Source organism: Lingula anatina, chromosome 4 (assembly GCF_051362555.1).
Source record: "Lingula anatina isolate TDL-2025a chromosome 4, LinAna3.0, whole genome shotgun sequence".
In the NCBI taxonomy this organism is placed as follows: domain Eukaryota; kingdom Metazoa; phylum Brachiopoda; class Lingulata; order Lingulida; family Lingulidae; genus Lingula; species Lingula anatina.
In genome coordinates, this window is record NC_141770.1 from 17,926,952 (window position 1) to 17,943,930 (window position 16,979).

Consider the following 16,979-nt stretch of genomic DNA (forward strand, 5'->3'; position numbering starts at 1 on the left):
CCCCCCAACCATCAATACAGCCGCCAAACCGAGAGTACAATCTCAAAACACTTGCATACATGAGGTGATAATCTTTCTAAACAAGCATAATGTATCCTTTGGCAAACGAAGAAAATCTTTTTCAGAAAAAATGGCCATATTCTATCCCGTCTTTTGACTAAAGCTTGTTTGTTTAGCTTGACGATAGATTGACCAATGAAAACGCATATTTTTGTTCAGTGCGGTGAGCAAAGCCAACTTCCGCACATATGAATAGCTTACAGTAGTCAGCAGTAGTGTGAAAACCTGATTCCAGTGGGAAATTCCAATGACTTATATTACGTAAGTTTTCTTGTAAGTAGATATTTATGATTCTGACTTGAAGCTAGTCATCTCTCGATAGCGGGTCATCTCAGTTTGAAAAAATTTTAATAAGATTTGATACTGTGATTACCGTTTTTATTTGCTAAGTTTCTTCAACGAAAATCTTTTCCTGGGCCATAATGAATAAGATTGTTATAATCAGTAATATTACATCTCTGTCTGTCAATATACGTTTAAAGAAACCACAGCTGATATATGATAGACATGTACCATCGTTCATGTAGCAACTTCAGTCTGCGTGTGAAAATGTACTCAAATATTTATTGTTATTATTTACATCTTAGAAATTTATCAGAAATATTGCTGATAAAGATAAATGTGTGCATACCATGCCTTATATTTTATCTATGGATGCAGTTTCATGTGTCACTTAACCTACATTGTACACATACAGTTTTTAACTGATTGTGACACAATGAGATATTAACATTTAATGATCTTAATCTGTAATTATCCTCCCAGATATTTATTTATTTTATTGCAAATAACAAACCATTTAGCTGGAGTGTTCTGCAATTTGATTTATGTTTTATCTGACTGTCTCCTGCAGTTTTCAATCAATTTCAGCAAAATCTTACAGGCATACAGTTTTGGTTAAGGCCTACATTTTGCAAGTACAGAAGCCTGTACTTATGGACCTGTAAAAGGCTGAATGTAATTAGTTCTTGAATACTCTCTCTAATTTTTCTCTCCATTTTTTCCCTTTGTTTATATAATTTGCAACAATTTTGTAAGATTTAAATTTCCATTTTGGTGTCTATTTATTTAGGTAGACCATTGAAGTAAAGTAGATATATTCTGTCTTGGCTAGTCTAACTCAACACAATGATTTTCCACTCCACGAGAAAAAAACCCATGTGGGCTCAGGATCCACCACAAATAAAAAGCAAATGTGTTATAGACTGGTAAATATTACTGATGACAAACCATGGACCAGAAGCAAGTCAAGGCAGGAAAAGAGAGTCTTATCATCCTGGAGAAACTTCAAGACACCTGCCCTTCAAGAACACCTGTTAGTGTGCTAGAGTGGACTCTGATAGACTACGATAATGCAGACATTGAGGTCATCCCTGAATCCATTAAATGGTGTTTCAACGTGAGGAAGATTTATGGACAACGCAATAAGCTTTCTTCTCTACCACAGTCTATTTCTGATTTGCAATTTCTCAAAGAGCTTTGGCTGGGAAACAACCGGTTTGAGGACTTTCCGTCATCAGTGTGTGATGTAACTCTCCTGGAGTTACTGGATCTAAGTGGAAACCAACTACTTAAGATTCCGAGAGATATCAACAGGTTGCGCAATCTTAGGAGTTTGTATCTCAGTAACAACAAGTTCACAGATTTCCCCACGGCTGTTTGTGGCATCAGAAAGCTAGAAGAGCTACAACTTGACAATAATCAACTATCACAAATCCCAGACTCTGTGCAACAGATGGATAATCTCCACATTTTAGAACTTGGAAATAACGATTTCAATGCAATTCCAGACCATATATGTTCAATTCCAAACTTGGAAAAGTTATTCATGGAAAACAATGTCATAACACACATTCCTGCCAGCATTGGAAATTTACAGAAACTGAATAAACTCAAGCTGGATCAAAACAAAATCACTCATCTACCCCACGAGCTTGTGTCTGCCAAAAATCTTCTAGATATTCACTTGCATGATAACCCCCTTGTGGAGCCCCCTGAATCAGTTTGTTCTAAAGGGCTGGAGGCCATAGGAAGGTACTTTCATGAGCTCAAAGACAGCAAAGCTGTCCAGTCCAGCAGAATTCAGTTAAATTTGCTGGGGGAAACAGGCAGTGGGAAAACCAGTGTTTCACTTTCTCTGCAACGCGACAAGCCCACTCTCACTGCACAAGCCGACCGGACCAGAGTAATAGCGCAGGGTTCCTGCGAAACTCGGCCAGATATTGCCTTTAACATCAACGACTTTGGAGGACATGACGTGTACAAGGTTAGTCACCCAATCTTCATATCAAAGAATGGCATCGTGCTAATCGCTTTCAACTTGGTTACGTATAACCTGAGCAACCCGGATCACTACAGACTCTACATTGGAGATTGGATTGACAAAGTACAGGCGCAGACTCCAGGCATGAGGATTGCCCTTCTGGGAACACATTTCGATGAAGTAAGCACAGAGGCTGCAAAGACGATACGCCAAGCTGTTCTGGAACAAATGAAACAGCACATGGAAGAGAAGAAGAGGTGGTTGAAAACCCAAGTGTCAAACATTGATGAGAAGATTGAAGATTTACAGCAGAGTCCAGAGCAGGAGGAGATAATTCAGGCTTACAGAGTGAAACAAGGCAGGTTGTCCAAGGCAGCCAACCATGTGGTGGACGTTTGTGACCATGTCTTTATGGTCAGCTCTAAGACCATGGAGGGGTATCCTCAGCTCAAGGAGTACCTGTCCAATCAAGCCCAAAGGTGGGCTGTCAGCCTTCCAGGAACTTGGGTCCAAGCTGCCAATGCCATCCGCATCCAGAAATATGAAAATTCCAACAATACCCTTGACTGGGTTGCTCTGCAGGAGGTCATTTCCCAGCATGCACCAAGATCATGGCAGAAGAGAAGCCCAGCTGAGAAGCGAGTAGTCATTTGTGACATTCTTAGTTTTCTTGCCAGCCGTGGTGATATTATCTGGTTCGACACCAGCCCCACTTTGGCGAGGGTCATCTTCCACAAACAGGAGATCCTCGCTGGCCTGCTCAAGGCTGTGCTGAACCACGACCTGGAGCACCTTATGGTCAAGCTGCTGCGCCCACTCAAAATGAGCCGTCCAAGATTGGAGGACATCAGGGAGGACTTTGCGATCAGAGGGATAGTGTCCAAAGATGTGATGAAGTGCCTCTGGGGACAGTTTCACCTGTCCTCGGTGGAGACAGAAGTCCTGGTGGAGCTCCTGCAGCAGCTGGAGCTGTGCTACCAAGTGGAGAAGGGAACTGCTGTGACTCCAGACACAACCTTTCATTTCCCGTGGTTACTGACTGAAGACAGGCAGCAGGAGGTAATTGTATTTAAATTTAGTACACTTTATGTTAGAAATGGTTTACTTTTACAGTTTTTTACTATTTGTTTAAGTGTGGGTTGCGCATGCTTGCACTAATAATCTTACAGATATTTATTAAAGTTTTTGATAGCTATCTATTCTGAAATGTTTTATGCCATAAATATTTCACCAGATAACGCATCAATTTATAACAGTTTAAGTAGACTTATTTGCAAATCTGTCCTCTTTATCTTTCCACTTAAACAGAAACAAATTAATTTTTTTCTTAAAACTGCTTTACGTAATTGTTTTTTTGAACTATCAAAATATTGCAGAGGCTACTTATGGATAGCAATGATTTTTCTCTATATATTGACCCATCCAACAGACAAGGACAAACATTCTGATATTATATTCAATTATATTTTTGCATTTTTTTCACTATGCTAGTTGGAGGAAAAGTGGCCAAGATGTCTTCCACAAGATCTCATACAAGTCACATTGGAAGTTTATTTCCCATACAAATGCCCAGATGGCATGTTCGAGAAATTCTCTGTCCGCCAACACAACTACCTGGGCTTCTACAAATCCCATAGGATGGACTGGAAAGATGGTTTGTATGCCCAAGTCAGAGGCTGCCGCATCCAGATCTCACGCAGTCAGAGGGAATCTGATTGGGTGATCACTGTAGCCATCCGTGGGAGGAACATAGAGGATCTGTGGCCGCCGCTTCACCGTGCTCACAGCGATTTGATGAGCGTTATTCAGGAGGACTGGCCTGGGGTGTCATATGACAAGTTCCTGGTTTGTCCTCACTGTGTTAAAGAAGGCTTTAACAGACCCCACCTCTTCCCTGGAGAGTTGCTAGACAGACCCCCACCCATCAGTGGAGAAGATGCCGATGTCCCATGTAGAAACTGTGATGATCTTATTGATGCTGGGTTGGTGTATCCAGCTACAAAAGCTGAGATTTGCCACAAAGGTAAGGACATTGGCAACAGAGGTAGGCTGTTTGTCACAAGTACTGTAGGCCATTTCCCACATGGGCATTTTCTGATGTACAAGATTTTATAATTTTCATGATGAAAATTGATATTTATATGTAAGCAAAGTGAGAGTGTTTTTACTGTAACTGTAATCAGTCACTTAGTAAACCCTTAACTTATTACAATGCATAATATATTTTACAGATTCATTATCAAATTTTTTATTTCATTAAAAAAATTCATACATTCTGGCATGAACCAAACATGCTAATTAAATAATTGACTAATGAACTATAATTTCAGAAATATTGCTTTTTTCCTTTTCATAACTTTAAATCCGCTTTAGGTCTTACTAACAGTTTTGGGATCAATAATTTTGGTAATATTGACTAAAATGATAAGTAATACAACTATTTTTATTTGCTGAATTGATTATAACATCTTGAATGTTTCTTTAAATGACCATGTAATAATTTTTCCCAATTTCCAGTATTACTCCAAAACCGAGACATTTTGATAGAAAACATCACAGAGGCATGTCTACGCGACATACTGAACGTCCTCCAGCAGGAGGAGATTATCACGAACCGGGAAGCTGAGACTGTGAAAGCCGAACCATCTTCTCCAGTTTCAGACGCACCTCCTCCGTCCATCAGAAAACCATCAGCAAGTGGGAAGATGTCAGGTCAGAAATCTCTCAGCAGTCGATATCCAAAATTCAATGGTCCAGCTGTTTCCCCAAGCAAGACTTCAATGGGAAATGCCAGGAAAATGCGGCCCACTTTGGCAGTGGAGAAAACGTCTCGTGTGGTGGCGTTGGGCGGCACTGCCGTGCTGCTGGACATACTGGGTACAAGAGACGAAAAAGCTCTGTGCTGCCTGTGTGACTGTTTGGAGAGAAATGGACAGGGAGGTCTAGTTGCTCAGATACAGTAAGTCTTCTTTGATAATTGATGAAACATACGGTGCCTTATTTTAATAGATTACATTTTTTTCTCATTTATATAGAGCAATGCAGTCTATGTGAGATGATGGTGAAAATATATTATATCACACTTTACAGGAAAAAAAATCCCATTTGTTTCTCCTCATTGTTTTGGTCTGCTCCCTTTCCCCTTACACCTTGTTCATTTTTCAGAAGTATTTCAGGGAAATAAATATAAAATGATAATAAAACAACATATTTCTGACTTAATTCAAATATTGTATCAGATTTTCCTTTTCATTTTTAATGAATCATTGATTTTAATTGTTCTGTACAAAGCAGTGTGATTTTTTTTCCCAAGCTGTCCTCTCAACTTTGCTGTTTGTTTATATTTCAGGTCCTCTACAGTATATTTCCCAAGGGACTGCAGCACAGACAGATTTGCTTCCAAACCTTGCTGACATTTCACTGTTGTGCCAGTACAATTAAATGGACAGGTGCTTAAGTGCTAAAAAGTTGAATTGCTGGGGACTTCCATATTATATGTACGGTGATTATTCAATCTTTTCAAAGAGGAAAAATTGTGAATTTTACAGATACTGTATTTTTTAAGTCATAGTTTCTTAAAATTAAGACATTCCTATTGCATGGTAGCAACAAAACTGGCTACTCTATCATGCTGTTCAGTGCAGTGAAAGCACCACAAATGCCACATAAAAATATAAATTTTGTGATCATAAAATTATATCTGAAAGTTTGATCACTTTTGCCCATTGAAAAGATTGAGTAAATACCTTATTATATATTTTAAAAGATTCACAAAATTGCCAAAAAGAGAGAGAGAGAAATACACACACGAGGGTCCACTGACGCTGGCAAACCCAGATTACCAGTTAAGTAAGGGCCGGCATAATTTTTTTCCGTCCTCTCCCCTATTTATCTCTCTCCCACCCACCCTCCTTATAAGTGACATTTTTAATTGATTATACAGGAGTTTGTGAAAAAGATTGCTTTGGATTGCAATTTAGCTAGTGGGTAATGCTGTTCAGTATATTAGGTTTAAAATAATTTCAAAAGGAGGAGTCACTTTATATTTTTGGGGGAGCATTTTTGTTTCTTTAATTTGTTGTATTTCAAAGGGGTAAAACATTTTTATGGCCCATTATTTTGCCTTTTGGCTCTTTTTTTATCTCTTTTTTAAGACGTGACAGGACAAGTCAAGAAGTACTTCGTTTTTTAAAGGTAGCCATAAGTCCATGACAAATATGCACATATTATAGATGAACTTATATTTACATTTCTATATAGATACTCATCACCTTTTATTTTTAGAAATTTCATGTTGAACAGCAGTTTAAAAAGTATGTAAATAACTTTGGGGGACAAGTTTAGAGTTTAGTGACCAATCATATTAGTTCAGTGATGTAAACCAGTTCATCTCAGTTTAGTGAGCATACATTCAGATATTATATTTTTTCAGTAAGGTCTTTTGTGGTTTTAGAGTGAAAATTGCTAACATTTTCAAGGGAGTTTTTTCCCCAAAATCTTTAACCATCTGTCATGTCATTACACCATTGAGTGCCTTTGAATTCTTGGTTTATTTTCATATCTATGCCAGCCTTGCAGTCCAGTTTAAAACAGTATTATCACAATATTTTTAGGAATTTTACAGATTCTATATTTTACAAACTGCTGGAACATTGTCTTTCTAAAGCAGAGTAATTTATTTTACAGTAATTTTTAAAAAATGTATAATTGATAAACAGTGAAATACCTCAGTAAGACCCCATTCCCATAGATTTTAGATCACTAGACTACTGTCAGCTTAGCCGGCTTAAGCGTCTGTCCCGCCTACTAAAAGCTGTAAGGGGGTAATTAACTATGGTGCGCGCTCGGCTGACTGCAATTTAGCAAGAACCCCCAGGGAGTTAGGTCGATCTATATCTAAATCTCTGGGAATGCACCCTAAGATCATTTTCCATTGCCTTAGGTGTGCCGCCTCTAAAAATTATTTCGGATTGGCACTTCATATTGTGTTAGGTGAACTTAAAAAACCTGATTGTGTTCTTTAATGCCTCAGTGTAAGCAAGGGCATGTTTAAGTGATTCAATAGTATCATTGTAGTATTTATAGTCGAGTAGTTGACCAGTTTGTTAAGTAGCGCCTAAATGTGAATTGAAATGGTTTTGAACTGCGATTACAAAATGCAGTTTAAAATACAAACATCTTAACAGTTATCAGAATTTGCTAAAATGTTGATCAGTTTGTGCTACTTATGGGAAAATCTTGTAAGAAATTAAACTTTGCCTTTCTTCTAGTCAGTGTTTTTCATAATAATCAGCCAAACAAAAATAACACTTCAAATTCCTTTTTATATCAGCTTTATTGAAGACGTTTCATCTGCCAGCTTTGCTATGTACACAGTAATAAACATTGGCAGACCACTTCTCCTTCTTCAACATTATGTATCAGCAGAGAAAATTCAGCAATACAATATTTACATGTAATGAAAAGCTATTCCATTGAAAGCAGACATTCAGTATCAAACATAATAATGAAGTTTCCACAAATATAAATTTAGTAATATTATTATTATTGTACAGAAGCTATTTGTGTTTTCATTGTTTCTAAATATCCATTTTAGACATGTTCAGATGAAGCCTCATCTTCGACACTGACAGGCTTGTCATTAAGCAATAAATCATTAAAAAGCAATTGTCTAAGGGCCTTTTTCTTCAATTTGAGGATCAAATCATACACTCGGGTAGTCTTTGAACATTCAAACTCGTCATAAGAAATTACTGATAATGTTATCTAGAATTTTCCTCAATTACTTGAACTAAATTGAAAAGTTCAAATTGTCCATGTGCTACAAACAACTGAGTATGAGATCATTTTCCACAGGCTGGCTCCTAAGTGTTTGATCATCAGTTCTATTGGCAGTGAAACATTTCAGCAAAAGAGGAATTGCAAACAAATGATTAACACTAACAGACAACTAGTACAAATGGTTCTAATAAATGAAAGAAATATTGGCAACACTAATAGCACGATAGGCCAAAATACGTCTCTAACAATGAGGAATTAGGAACAAAGAATTCCTCTAAACCAAACTGAGACAAAGAAAAAGAACCATTTTTTTCCAAAAAAGAATGCAAGCCTGACGAGGATACCAGGGGCATAAATTTTACGCCCCAATAACTCTATTCCCACATAAGACATAGAGGACTTAAATCTCTACTGAATGTTTCTCTCATCATAGGTTAACTGTGAATATATCATCTTCATTCTATTGGCTTCAACTGGCACCTCCAACTATTGATTTTGTGATCTTCAAAGCTAAATTAAAGCCCAAGTTATAATACTGTTCTACTTCCATCACTTGAATGCCGTGTCTGTTGTTGAGCACTGCCATTTACAAATGACTCAACTTTCTAGGGGGGAAAAAACTGACCCCTGCCCAGAGGAATCGATTTTCTTCATTAAATAATCAAATTGCAATGCGGTAACAAAATCATTGGTTAGGATAACAATTCTACAAAAAAAGCTTTTAATGACTGTCCTGTAATCATTTACAGTGGCAATTTTAATGGTGGACAAGAACTGGCTTTCAACACTAAGCCATTCTCTATCATAAATATCTACATCTATAACTTATAGATGGGTTTAAACGAGCCCTATCCTCACAGCAAAGCTGTCAAGATGCACACAAAAAATCCATATTTATCCAATGACAGCCTTTATAAACACTGTAATTCCATTACTGTTCCAAGCACAGGCTATGATAAAGCATTTAAGGCACATCTTGCAGTATAAAAATTCACTTAAGATAACAAAATTAACGTTGATTTGATTTGGAGGGGGAGACTTAACATAGCGTGGCATACTGCCAGATGTCATGTGTGCCATTCCTTGTTTTACATTGTAGGTATCAAGTTCATCCAATATAATTCCCATACTGAGAACATTCTAGAACTTAATACAATACTAGGACTTAAACATTATGAATTCTTTTAACATGGTCAAGGGAATGTTGATTTTAGTATACCAAACAAGGACCCAAGCAGATAATAATAATAATAATAGCATTGCCTAACTGTTTCCAGTTTGAGGCTAGACACATAACATTTTGAACAAATTTGTTTCAACCTACCTCATACTGTCATACAGATTTCACAGCATAAATTAATGCAATCAACTTTTTGATCTTTAAAAAATAGCACTGGAGCTTCTATTATTCATATGTTGGAACCATTTCAGATTAAACAAAATTGTATCTAGACCCCTTATTATTTTCTTCAGCATAAAGCACACAATTGGTATTGGACAACAGGCTGTATCTATTATAACTGCTTTTTACAGTTGCTGACTAAACATATAGTTGCTTTCCACAACTTGCGGTATACTTTAAAGACAGCTGTATTGGTACACTTTGAGACACTACCATAAGAGAGTCACCTAAACTGAGCCCCTGCTCTCGCCAAACCCAATAAATCTGTATGCATTCAACATGACCAATAGATGAAATTCTTCCTAACAAGTGATAGTAAACTTGTAAAAGCAAGAAAACCCCCTGTAATGGAATTACATACATGTTTGGGCCTCTCAAAATACGCCAGTACAGCAATAACACCATTAGATGTGAGAAGAGCCTTGTACACTGTGCCTTATCTTCATATCTCATTAACAGAGAAGAAACTTTGTCGAGTTATAAATCAAGCAACTGCCAACAACGCCATGCATTCAACTTGTCTCAACCCAAAGACTGATTTACTTCCAGTCTGAACTGTTTTTAAAAGGAGACTACCACGATTGGGCTTGCACTCTACTAGAGTAATGGTAAATAATATGTGTCTCAGCTCAAGCTAAATTGGATAATTTACATCATCCTATGTGAATGACATACATTAAGCTAATCAAAAGCCTTATATCAACAACTGATCCCTGATCAGTGACAAAAAAACAAACAAAACAGTTTACATTTAATATACAAAACACAACCATGTTTGACTCGTACATAAAGCCACCTGGGCTTTTCAACGGAGTAGTCTGTTTTTTAATCTATTCATAGCGCAGCTGCCTGGGTGATCACCAGCTTCAGTTCATGCGCCGCGTGTGACACATCCACAACACGGTCAACCATTTCTTGGACAGCGGTCAGTGATGGGTACTGAAGTGCCGCAGTCTTGGTTGCCGTGACAGTTGCCTTCAGACAGTCACACAAGTAATTGGCACAGTGCATGATCTTGTTACGAATGTCCGTGCTCATCACATTGCGGTGTAACGTGTCTCCAATGTAGACCAGTTTATGTGCCCCTAGAACGACAAATTTACTGTGTGCTATGAAGACTTTTGGGGGCTGGTTGTATTCAATGCCTCCGAGAAAAGCGTCAATGGCATTGGTGAGGAGACTGGAATGGGACATGACCTGTTCGGCATAAAACAATAATAACTGTTTGTCGTTAGGATCCAGCCGTGTCTCAAACTGACTGGTTGATCTCTCCTCTTTAAACTTGGTGATATCAGTGTCAATTTCCCTCTGTACCTCTTTTTCCAGCAGCTGTATTTGTGCCTTCTGTTTGGGCGTAAAGTCTCTTTTCTTCTCTTCTGCCAGCTCCTCCAGGAATTGCTCTTGCTGCTGCCGTTGCTCACGCACTTCGGCAGATTCAAGATGGACATAATCGTAGTCCTCCAAAAACTTTCCACTCTCATCCATGCTCCCTTGGCTGGGCAACTTGTGCGCCTTCAACCCTGCCACTGCCTTCAATGGTGACTGATCTTGCTGGGAATGAGGGCGATGAGGCGGGGTGGAAGATGGAGGGGGAGGAGGTGGCAAAGGACGCCCCTGCATGTCTGGTTTCCCTGCAACCTTGGGCTTGGGTTTCAATGGGGGTTTCGGCCCTGGTGACTTGCCAGGCGGTGAAAGAGGACTCATGTCTTTCGATCCGGTGAATGGGACAGGTGGGAGGGGGCGTCCCACCTGCTTGAACTTCCCGCTATCGTCTCTCTCGGCAGGCTCCATCACCCCCTGTTCTCCACCGAGACGTTTGAACAGCAATGTAGAATTACCTTGGATGAAGGAGCCAAGTTTTCTCACATCACTGGACAGCTCTTTAGATGAGGACACAATCTGACCTAGACTGTCCCCTGATGCCTCCTCTGTACTGACCAGTTTGGCCACCTGCCACTGTAAGGTGTCTAGATTCTTCATGGCTGCGCTTATACTCACCATCGCCCCCTGGAGGGGAGTTAATTGAGTATGGAGCTTTTTGGCAAGAGTTTTGTCGCTAACTTTGGCAGAGTTTGCTAGAGCCCCTTGGGCAAAATCTAAAAACTCCTGTAAGGATGTTTTTACTCCCATACAGGCTAGTTTGACATCGTAAATCCTAGGCTCCAGTTTTTCTTTGGTTCGCCACGTGCTGCTTACAAAGCTCAGCAGCCTGGTTGTGGCCTTGTGCACGTCCTGCTGCAGCCTGAGCAGCAATTCCATAGCAGCGTCTAAATCCAGTGGCAGCTCTTCGTAAGTCACTGAACCAATGTCCAAACCCGATCCCTTGGAATCGTCACTACCTGTTGACAGGCGCGCAAATTGCATGTCCAAACATTCTGCAGAATTTCTGGACAACCTAGTCACATTTGATGTCGTTTCTGTGTCCTTTGTGACTTGTGGTGGCACATCATACACGTGATTTGGGTCGTGCACACTTTGACTCTGCAGCTTGTGCTGCTTCACTGGTGTATTACGCGGAGTTGTGGCATATATATCCTCTAAAGAATTCTCTTTCTTTAAAGTAGAGCTGTCGTAAAGATCCTTTACTTTGGATACAGATACTGAAGTCCTCTCACTCTCCAGGATTGAATTTGCTTTGTTCAGGTTTCCTTTCACAGCTTTGGGGGGTGGTGGGGTACTGTATATACCCTCCTCAACTGGGGGAGGGTGGTCATAATCATTGTACTCCATTTGCAGCTGTTCTCCTTGTTTTTTACTTGGGGGCGAGTCATATATATCCAGCAATGGTTCAGAGTTGGATTTCTTCATTGTACCCCGAGGATCGTGGGGTGGTATGTCGTAGAGATCATGGTAGGATATGTCAGTACTGGAACGCGCTGAGCCAGATTGCTGGGCGCTGGAAGCCTCACTTGAGCAATTAGTTGATCCTGTAGAAAGCATAGAGATTGTACTAGAGCGATTTGATGAAGGATTTGGCCTGTCGTACACATCCAACATCGCATTAGGCGACACACCTTGATTTGTGGGTCTGTCATACACATCTCTTTCAGGGCTAAGTCTTTTGGATGTCGGCAACGAACTCGGTGTGCTGTACAAACTGTCATTGCCCCGGGAAGGTGGAATACTGTATGTGGGTTCCTCAGGGCTGATTGAGTTTGGAACGCTGTAGTTTCCTTCCGAGTCTTGGCTGCCATCTTGCCCAGCAGCTGATGGGAAGTACCGCGAGGGTGGGACATCGTAGTCCTGGTAGCCTTTGTTGGGTTGATCGTACACGTAGACCTCACCAATCTTGTGGGGTGTGACAATCTGCATGATAGAAAGTGTGTGAATTAGATGACAAATTCAATGTTTTTTTTTTTTTTTTTTTTGAGAGAGATTTAAGTGAATAAAATTCTTTGTCATGATAATGCATTTTCAAACTCTCTAAAACAGCAAGAAAAGGAACCACTGTAACAACTAGTCGCAGCAATTTGAAATTTCAAAGGGACAATAACAGTTACGCAAGCATACTAAAGTAAGGTCTTCCATCTTAAAACAATGTCCTCAAGTTAATCTAATTTAGCTTAAACAGTTTACTTGTCCATTTTTTAAGGAGGGCATTTCTGATAAAAACAACACGGCAAGACTACACAATGAGGACCTCCATTCCCATCCTCTCACAACAGTGAACTCATACATCCATTCATTAACACCATCTCTTATCCCTCCACATTACTCAAATAGTTAACAACCAACTTGAACATGTTTTGTACATTCAGGTTCTGCACAATAATATAAAAGAACCACAACAATAGAGACTGATCATACTTTTTAATACAATGATGCTCTCATGCCTTCTTTTATCCCATAATGAAACATCCAACTTCGTCATCCATTAACACAATTATCTACTCCTACATATCCCTGCTTCACTTACAACCATGTACAGACTAGTACAGTATTCCACCACTTTATGCGTAATAGAGTAAATTAACCCAGTGAGCACCTTTAGGGGAAAAATACATCTATTAATGCCCTTGTTTAAAAGCGAACAATTCTGCAATTTCCATTTATAGTGCTCTTTGGTGAGAATGATATGATAGTACAAGTCTTTTGTTTTTATGTGTGTGAGAGAGAGAGAGAGAGAGAGAGAGAGAGAGATAGAGAGAGAGAGAGTGAGTGAGTGTGTGTGTGTGTGTGTGTGTGTGTGTGTGTGTGCGTGTGTGTTGCAGTTGTTCATGCATTAAGAGAGGGGGGATCTATTTCTAATCAAAGCTAATGCTCATGCAAAGAAAGTTTGAGTGTATGTGTGTGCATGATTGTTCAAGCCTGTTCAAGCATAAGAGAGTAAAAGAAAGAATTCTGTCTACTATTTCTACCCAATGCACATATCTCATACACAAGCGCCCTCCAAGCTTCATGGGAACCAGTTCCAAACATACACAGAACCACTGCAAACCATGGTCACTTCCACATCAGTGACTAATATCCAAGTTCTGCAGGAAAGAACAAAAGGCCACAGATTCCTGTTTTTAATTCTTTCAGCATGGTTGACCAGAAGAAGTCAAGACCTCTGCAATCTTACTCTGGGAAAGAGAGAGGTACGGTAAATCCTCACAGCTTTCAAACACCTTACTTATTCCAACATTTCCTTCTTTTTTCCCAATACCCTTCATTTTTGAAACCAGCAAAATATACAAGGACTTTCTGCTATAAACCTTTCTTTGTTTCAAAAAATCATACCAAAAGAAAAAAGATATTGTTTTTGAGTAATGTATTAAAAATCAGTTTTGCTTAAATTTAGCCAGTAATTACCGTAAACCCTTTATCGAAGCTCAAATAAATGGCTCCCTCCTTTTCTTGAAGGTCTGCTGTTATCACAGCCCAGCAGCTACATCAGTTATGTCAGACAGGGCATGAAAAAATGTCAGTTGCCCAAAAATGGTGAATTGCACTTCATCTTTCGATGCTGTCGAGCACAGCATACAATTAGTAAAGTTTGGATCAAATTCGATGTTTTGCGTGATAGCAACAAAAGCTAGTAAATCAATGGTGTTGGCATGTTGCAGGTGCTTCACTTAACCCCCCCCCCCCCCCCCATTTTTTATGAGTGCATGGGATAGAGATACAATAGGAATATTTTGCTGAATATTTTCATATCTTCTTCACATATTATTTCAAAGAGTGACTTTGTTATTTTCTATTTTTTTTTTCAATGAATGTAATTTTCTATGTATATTTTATTTTATTATTTTTTTTTGGAGGGGGGGGGGGGGGGAGAAGAGAGGACACTGCTTTACAATCACTTGAACCACTTAAGAAATTTGTTTTTAAAAAGAACAGTACCAAAATGGCAACATGTGAGAATATATTATCACAGGCAGTTATGAATTCCTAAAGCTGAATCATCACTTCTTCAATTCTTTGTGCAATTCAAAACAAAAAAACATTTCATTAATCACAAATGTCTCCAATACTTCAACAGCACATACTATAGCTGGTGTTTACTAGGAGCGTGAAATTAAAATATTTTTTCATTAGCATCATGCACTTTTCCTGCAGAGTTGACAATCTTTAATGGCAACCGCAGACAGGTGCATTCCTACACACACTGCATTGAGCACAATAAAAGAAAGGCCCACAGTCTACAGTGGTTGCATCCCGCTGCGACATCTGACTCAAGACACAGAAAATCAATGTAAAAGCTGACAAGTCTTTCTACTTACATTACAAAGTTACAAGTTGACTCGTAGTGTTCAGTATGAGTACGGAAATATTTGATTGCCACTAAAACATTTTTTATATTTAAAAAAAAAAGCTCACATAGTTTTGCTGGAAAAGACCTGGACTGTCAATGGCTGGTACTGTTTGCTGTGACAGCCAAATTATAGCACAAAATAAGTCATCAAAATAGACAGGATATTAATGACATCAGAATATGTTCAACCATTGCAAATCAGGCCAGGATTGTACTTTTAAACAGTCAATATTTTTTTTGTGTGTGAATACCTCTAATGATCCATAGAGCGAGCCTTGCTGTCAACTCAGTTGACAGCAGAGTTAACCACCTGATGAGACATCTGAATTTTGACATGAAATAAGATCTGCCTGAAATGAGACAGTAAAATGCAGAGCACGAATATGTTACAAACTCCTTTATATAATCCTGTAATGTTATAATGCAAAGTTGGGACTTCTATAGAGCGCCTTTTTGCTATCATTTTTTCCAAGTTTGAAGCTCACAATAGGAGCAAGTTGTTCCCAAATTTTGATATCTTATAAGTGTATCATGCATTTTAACAAAGGACAGTCAAAACCACATATATATTTTACTGAATGTCCTCATCACTCTTAAAGCTGTCTTAGAATGTTAACACAGAACTGATTTACTGTAGTCGGCTTTTTTTTTTTCTTTTTTTTTTTTTTTAATGAAACAGGCCTAGGTTCTGGGTGACCTGCCTGAGGCGAAATCTTCAGTGTATCTCATCACTAAATCTTGTTAAACCTAACAAAACTGATACATCCAAATCTACCAGATACTGTTTTTGAATCTGTGTGTGCCATTTCACTTTGGTGTAGATATACAGTGAAAACATGAACTAAGCCCCCACCACTAGCAGTGAAGTCACTGGACAGCAATGTGAATCTTACAAATCAAAACTTTCTTTGTTTTTACACAACTGGTGATACAGCAAAGTTTAGCTGCCATCTGACAGCTAATAGAAGTGACACGTGTTGGCAGCAGAGAGAGAGAGAGGGGAAAAAAAAGAAAAACAACAACAACACAAGAATAAATTTAGGACTCTTCCTCAGGAACCATGGTCCTTAGCCATCCTATCAAGTCCATGTGCCAGTATATAAATGTAACATTTTACACAATGCTTAATTTAATTAAATCTATCTTTAATCGAAAAAAAAACAAAAAACTTTTACATGGACTTGGAGAAATATCATTTAATTTGATAAAATAAAAAATGCATTTGACTGATCTCAGATCCAGATTTTTTTAACTTCAGCATTTGTATACAATCTGGTCCAAAAATCAACACATTTCCAATTCCAATCCCCATGTTTTTTTTTTTTCTTTTCTTTTCCCCAGCTATGGATGAACTAATGCAGTTGACTTTTTTTATTGCTGTAAGATAATCTGATTTATTTACACATAAATAGTAGGAACTTGTAGCCAGAATAGACCACCATGTCAAATGTTAAGTGAAGGTTGCTGTTAGTAAGGCAATCCACTGAATACAAAATACAAACCCATCGCATTGCGCCAATACAAAACAACGGCCATAAATCTGATGGTGCCGAATACTAATTGTCTGTGTTAATCTTTTGCCAGGGAATGACTCATACTTACCTCCAGCATATATTCTCGATTAAGCTTATTGTTATCATTTCCCTATTAACAGAGCAGGCTTTGTTGAAAAAATATACTGAGCCAATAAAGGGAAAGAGCTCAAACAAGAGTGATTTCCTACCGTTGTAGACATA

General features: G+C 38.7%; 2 protein-coding genes across 4 annotated transcripts in view; one reads left to right on the top strand and one right to left on the bottom strand.

Moving 5' to 3' along the window:
• Window positions 1-207: 207 nt before the first annotated feature.
• LOC106161547 (malignant fibrous histiocytoma-amplified sequence 1) lies at window positions 208-7,592 on the top strand. Of its 2 annotated transcripts, none has more exons than XM_013538542.2 (5): window positions 208-321; window positions 1,133-3,382; window positions 3,815-4,346; window positions 4,841-5,282; window positions 5,673-7,592. In XM_013538542.2, exons 2-5 carry the CDS (start codon window positions 1,292-1,294, stop codon window positions 5,734-5,736), a joined length of 3,129 nt encoding a protein of 1,042 aa, XP_013393996.2. In that variant the 5' UTR covers window positions 208-321; window positions 1,133-1,291; the 3' UTR covers window positions 5,737-7,592. The 2 variants fall into 2 exon arrangements, with proteins under 2 accessions (XP_013393996.2, XP_013393997.2); XM_013538543.2 differs by having other exon boundaries at window positions 228-333.
• A 47-nt stretch (window positions 7,593-7,639) lies between these two features.
• Window positions 7,640-16,979, bottom strand: part of LOC106169533 (enhancer of filamentation 1) — a 37,442-nt gene continuing 28,102 nt past the window's right edge. For both annotated transcript variants that reach the window (XM_013549006.3, XM_013549008.3), the window contains exon 3: window positions 7,640-12,812. In XM_013549006.3, the coding sequence (XP_013404460.2) occupies window positions 10,341-12,812 (2,472 nt within the window). In that variant the 3' untranslated portion in view covers window positions 7,640-10,340. The remainder of the gene's footprint in view (window positions 12,813-16,979) is intronic.

Excerpts from the sequence above, each read along its gene's own strand:
- LOC106161547 (XM_013538542.2), top strand. The coding sequence starts at position 1,292 with ATGGACCAGAAGCAAGTCAAGGCAGGAAAAGAGAGTCTTATCATCCTG. Across the intron at positions 3,383-3,814 it reads CTGAAGACAGGCAGCAGGAG|TTGGAGGAAAAGTGGCCAAG; the intron begins GTAATTGTATTT and ends TCACTATGCTAG. Across the intron at positions 4,347-4,840 it reads AGCTGAGATTTGCCACAAAG|TATTACTCCAAAACCGAGAC; the intron begins GTAAGGACATTG and ends CCCAATTTCCAG.